General features: G+C 33.9%; 1 protein-coding gene across 1 annotated transcript; it reads right to left on the reverse strand.

Moving 5' to 3' along the window:
• Positions 1 to 5,552: 5,552 nt before the first annotated feature.
• LOC104210347 (uncharacterized) lies at positions 5,553 to 6,029 on the reverse strand. The gene has a single exon (XM_009759235.1). The coding sequence runs from the start codon at positions 6,027 to 6,029 to the stop codon at positions 5,553 to 5,555; it is 477 nt and encodes a 158-aa protein (XP_009757537.1).
• Between the last annotated feature and the right edge of the window lie 503 nt (positions 6,030 to 6,532).

Raw genomic sequence — 6,532 nt, forward strand, 5'->3', positions numbered from 1 at the left:
TTTCAGGGGCATTTCTGGGAATGAAACAGTAAAAACAGGGTGTTAGTGCTAGTGTATTATAATGTAATGTTAGTGGCTATAGTTTAAGATAATAATGGGGAACAAGGGATAATGGGGCTGCTGAAAATCAGGTTAGGATCATATAAAGTATTAAAAAGTAGTTTTTAATGGAAACTTTCTAATTTTTAAAGGGATAAAGGGTCCATCCACCATTACAAAGGTGCAACCAGCCCTGTATAAATACAGGAGCTGGACAGACAGAAAGGAAGGAGTTTTAAGAGGGGAAAAAGGAGTTTTTTTTCAGAGAAAGGAGAGCTTAGAGAGAGTTTTAAAAACAGACTTTAAGAGGAGAAGAAAAAAATCAGTTTTCAGAGAGAGGGAAATCAGTTTTCAGAAGAAGAGAGTTTGAGAGATTTTAGGAGAGGAAGATTAAACAGAAAAGGAACAAAAAGAACAGTCACACACACACACAGATATACAGCAGCAGAAACAGAAAAATCAGAGAAAAAATGGGAATTTGAAACTGAAAAGAAATTGAAGTCTGAAATATTGTTCTTTTGTTGAATCTGTTCAACCTTACTTGGTTCCACTGCTTCAGTTAACAACTGAAGTGTCTTTTAAAAAGTAACTGTACTGTGCATCTGTTTTCTTCGGATCTTATTATTGTTTAAATCTGTGGGAATACTGGTATTTGGGGCTGAGTTTGTTACTGCTGCTACTGCTGAAATTTATTCATTCCACCTTCATTTTCAGGTACATGTCTTTTAAATTTTAAGTTGGAAAGAGATTCAACATGACTCATCAATGAAGCTTGAATTGAAATTCTATTTTTCAATTGTCCGAATTCATTAGTTTAAATTTCATTTTTTTTATGTTAGTTAACTAGTAGTGAATTCAATTTGATAGCTATGAGTTAAATTGTCTTATTTTGAAATTCATATAAAGTTTTGTAATAATGTTAGCCATTCCGAAATCTCATTGGTATAGGTATATGTGAATTGTCAAAACAGGGAGTAAGGCATAAAAATGGGCCATTGATTACATCCCATAATACCGTTAGCTAAATGTAGAGATTAAGAAGTTACATTAGTAGAATATCTTGTAACAAATATGATTTTGTTTAGATTGGTATAAGTTATTATATGGTATGATGACAGGTATAATCATATGAGTAAAGTAAGTTGGTATAGCTCGTCATGATGTTAAAACGTTATGAATGTTTACGCCAAACAGTTAGGTTGCATGTAAGGTAACTTTGTTGAATTAACTTGTATAATAATTCCTTTCCTATAAATTCGATGCCTATCTACCTTCATAAAACAAATTGACCAAATAATTAGGCCTATTAGATTAAAAGCAAGTATATGAGAATGAAAAGATATGTACAAGCATAAATTGTCACACTTTACATCAATGATAATTAGAAATAGAATTTGCATTAAGTAAATAATGAAAATTCTCGAAAAATATTTCCTTCCTTTATGAATCATTTATTTTCAGTTTCATATGCAATTTATTCTTTGGCATATATATATATGTCATATTTGTTTAAAAATAGTATTAATCATATTTTTATTCTGTTCTTTGAATTTGAATAGTTGGAATGAATATAACTTATATTCGGAAATTATAATCAATGGGCAACATTCAATAAATTGTGAATTCTTTTTTCAAGAATTAGGGATATCTTAAATGAAGATTTCTCATAATATAATAAACAATTTATGGAAAAATCCCTAATATCATTGCAAATATTTCGCGCAATGAGGGATACGTTCGCGTACCCTGATTATATTTTTAAAAGCAAAATTCGGATTATGCGTACGCGCAATTTCGAGCGAATATTTAATAAAAGGATTTTTTCAAAGGCGTTAAATTAATTTCATAAAAATTCGCGATGTGCGGTTCAATATTTAAGAAAACTAAATATTCTTGATTCAGCACAATCTCAAAAATGATTGCTTAATAAATATATTATCAAAAGTTATTGTGTACACGTACGCGTGACATAATTCCGCATTTTTAAGTTTATAACACGAATATACGTACGCGTAATTCGAATCAAAGAAGGGTTTTCAATCACAATAAGTATAAGCGGTAGTAAAATCATGTAACATCAATATATTTAATAAAAATCAAGATAATTAAGCCAATAATAAAAACAGTTAAGCGACCGTGCTAGAACCACGGAATTCGGAAATGCCTAACACCTTCTTCCGGATTAACAGAATTCCTTACTCAGGATTTCTGGTTCGCAGAATAATAAACAGAGTCATATTCTCCTCGATTCAGGGATTAAAATTGGTGACTTGGGACGCCTTAAAATTCCCAGGTGGCGACTCTGAAATAACTAAATAAATCCTGTTTCGACTGTCCTTTAATTGGAGAAAAATCCCCACGCGCCCCGCGGGCGCGGTGAAAAGGAGGTGCGACAGCAATGACAGACTGTTTGGCACTCTTCCACAATATTGCTCCTTCAGCTAATTGGAACATATAACCAAACGTGGACTTTCTAGTGTCAATACATCCAGCGTAATCTAAATCCGAGTATCCAACAACTTCCAAATGCTTGGATCTCCTATACATGAGCATGTAATCCTTCGTTCCTTTCAGGTACCTCAAAACTTTCTTTGCAGCTGTGATCAATTCCTGGGTTACTCTGATATCTTCCTAGCATTCCGACCGCAAAACTAATATCTGGTCTTGTGCAAGTTTGAGCATACATCAGACTACCAAGAATTGAAGAGTAAGGAATTGATTCCATTTCCTTTCGTTCTACATCATTCTTAGGGCATTGCATGAGACTAAATTTGTCCCCTTTTTGAATTGGAACAATTCCTGCTGAACAATTGTTCATATTAAATCTCTCTAGAATTCTTTAGATATAGACTTTCTGAGACAATCCCAATAATCCTTGTGATCAATCACAAAATATTTCTATTCCTATCACATAGGATGCCTCCCCCATATCTTTCATTTCAAAATTCTTAGAGAGAAAATTTTTAGTCTCACGCAATATGCCTAAATCATTAGCAGCAAGTAGAATATCATCAACATATAGGACGAAATATAAACTTGCTCCCACTGATCTTTTGGTATATACACCGATCAACAGTATTTTCCCCAAATCCAAATGATGTTATGGTATCATTAAACTTTATATATCGTTGTCGTGAGGCTTGTTTAAGTCCATATATTGACTTCTTCAGTTTACACACCATTTGACCTTTTCCTTTAGTTTTGAAACCCTCTGGTTGGTCCAAATAAACTTCCTCTTCGATATCTCCATTAAGAAAGGCAGTTTTCACATCCATTTGGTGTAACTCTAAATCATAATGAGCCACCAAGGCCATAATAATTCTTAACGAGCCTTTCTTTGAGACCGGCGAAAAGGTCTCTTTATAATCAATGCCTCCTTTCTGAGTATAATCCTTGGCAACAAGTCTGGCTTTGTATCGTTCAATATTGCCATTTGAATCGCGTTTGGTCTTAAAGACCCATCTACACCCGATTCTTTTAGAACTTTCTGGCAATTCAACAAGATCCCAGACTTTACTGTATTCCATGGATTTTAACTCTTCCTTTATAGCATCAATCCATTTTTCAGACTCATTGCTTTCTATGGCTTGTGCAAATGAAACTGGATCCTCATTAAGACCAATGTCAAAATCTGACTCTTGCAAATAAACCACGTAATCATCTGAAATAGCCGATTTTTTAAATCTTTGAGATTTTCTTAATGGCATTTCTTGTGGTTCATTTGTGTCAGATATTTGTGAGTTAGTTTCTTCATGAAGTGTTTAATCCAAATGTTGTTCGGTATTGTCAAAGTGTTCTTCAACAACTGGAACAATATTTGGTATTTGTGTGGAAGTAGGTACATTCGTGGGTAATAGAATATGGACCCTCACCTCTTTTATTTCCACACTTTGCTTTTCAACACTCCCACTAACCTCACCATTCTCAATGAATCTTGCATTACCGGTTTCAACAATTCTCGAACTATGGTTTGGACAATAAAACACATAACGTTTAGATTTCTCTGGGTAACCAATAAAGTAACCATTTAATGTTCGAGAATCTAGTTTATTTTCTTGTGGATTATAAACTCTAGCTTCCGCTGGCCAACCCCAAACATGCAGGTGTCTTAAACTAGGTTTCCTTCATGTCTACAGTTCAAAAGGGGTCTTTGGAACTACCTTACTAGGAACCCTATTTAATAAATATATAGCGGTTTTAAGAGCATACATCCAAAATGATTTGGGTAATGAAGAATTACTCATCATGCTCCTAACCATATCCATAAGTGTTCGATTACGCCTTTCTGCAACACCATTTTGTTGAGGTGTTCTTGGCATAGTATACTGTGCACATATGCCATGTTCCTCGAGGAACTTTGCAAATGATCCTGGACATTGTCCTGATTCATTATATTTTTCATAATATTCACCACCTCTATCTGACCTAATGATTTTCACCTTTCTATCTAATTGTCTTTCAACCTCATTAACAAATACCTTGAGAGCATCTATTGCTTGAGATTTTTCTTTCAGCAAATAGATGTATCCATAACGTGAAAAATCATCGATAAAAGTGATAAAATATTTCTCTCCACTAAAAGATGGAACATCAAAGGGTCCACAAATATCGGTGTGTATAATTTCAAGAAGTTGAGTACTTCTTGTGGCACCTTTCTTACTATGCTTGGTTCGCTTTCCCTTAATGCAATCCAAACATATAGTAAGATCAGTAAAATTTAGATTCGGAAGAATCTCATTCTTTACTAATCTTTCTAATCTTTCTTTGGATATATGACCCAAATGTCTATGCCACAAGTAAGCAGAACTTTCATCTAGTGAACTACGTTTAATTCCAACATTATGTTGAACAGTAAGAAGGGATTCAGAAAAACCAATGTCGAGTTTCAATTTATATAAATCATCACTAAGAAAACCAGAACCATAAAAAATAGCATTCTTATGTAAATTGAAACATCCATTTCCAAACTTTAAATCAAATTCAGAAACATCAAGTCTTGAAAGAGAAATCAAATTCCTAGAAACTGAAGGTACATAAAGAGTCTGTAATAGATCAAGGTGACGTCCAGTCTCCATGATCAAACGATAAGTCCCTATGCCTTCAATTGGAGCCTTTATATGATTTCCCATGAATAAGAAATCCTTATTTGGATTTGTAGTTTGGATCGTAAGTAATCTCTACAATGTAGTAGATACATGAGCAGTTGCACTAGAATCAAGCCACCAAGTATTATTAGGAACTTCTACTAAATTTGATTCGAAACATACAAAAGCACTAATTGTACCTTTCTTTTCGAACCAAACTTTACGTTCCAGGCAATCTTTCTGATAGTATCCTTCCTTGTTACAAAAACGACACGTATCTGCCTTATGTTCCTTGTTAGCATCTTGTTGAGCTTTAGTAGGTGCTTTCTTCTTCTTGAACTTGTTGGCCTTCACTTTAAGACTTTTACCAGCTCCTTGACCCATGAGGTTAATTGAATGATTCCCTTGTTTCTTAAGTCTTGACTCCTCCTAAGTAAGTATACTGGACAATTCACTAACATTCCATTTATCCTTAATAGTGTTATAGTTAATTTGAAAAGGTCCATACTCAGGAGGCAACGAGTTCAGAATAAACTGAACCAAGAAGGAATCATCCACTTTCATCCCCAAGGACTGAAGTCTTGCTGCAATGTTAGTCATCTCGATGATATGATTTTGCATGCTACGCGACCTATCAAGCTTCATGGTCGTGAGTTCAGCCATTAGTGTACCAACAAGAGACTTATCTGCAGAACGAAAACGTTTTTCCACAAACTTCAGGTATTCCCTGGCGCTTTCTGTTTGTGGAATAATACTCTTAATGTTGTTGGCAATATTCATTCGCATAAACATAAGGCTTAGCCTGTTAGAGCGTTCCCATGCTTTATAGAAAGACTTCTCATCTGCCCTGCTCGAAACAGTAATGGTAGTGGGCTTATCATTCAGCAGGGCCAAGTTAAGATCCATCACACCTAAGTGAAACTGGACTTATTCACGCCATTTAGAGAAGTTCAATCCGTTGAACACAGTGCAGACGAAGAAAGCGAATGAAAAGGAATAGCTGCAAAATAGATAATACATGCTCACAAATCAATATGGATTCAATAAAACAGTTAAAGCATATCGCAATTCTCCTTTGGGTAAATACTACGACACACTATCATAATTTAAGTGTCATTTAGTCTTTAATAGGTAATGAAATATTTTTAACCAAATATATATGCCATCTTTGGACAAACAATATATATTTGACTAAAGAATATTAATTTTACCTCATTATAATCACTATTCATAGAATAATTGATTCACCTTTGGGTAAATCCTTAAGTTCTAGCAATAGTAAAAATTAATTTATCCACTAATTTTTAATTATTGGTATTTCATTAATTTCATGGATAAATTATAATTTTATGTATGCATATTTTTCATGAGCATACTAGTTTGGACACTTTGGTGACTAACAAACTATA

Source organism: Nicotiana sylvestris, chromosome 7 (genome assembly GCF_000393655.2).
Source record: "Nicotiana sylvestris chromosome 7, ASM39365v2, whole genome shotgun sequence".
NCBI lineage: Eukaryota > Viridiplantae > Streptophyta > Magnoliopsida > Solanales > Solanaceae > Nicotiana > Nicotiana sylvestris.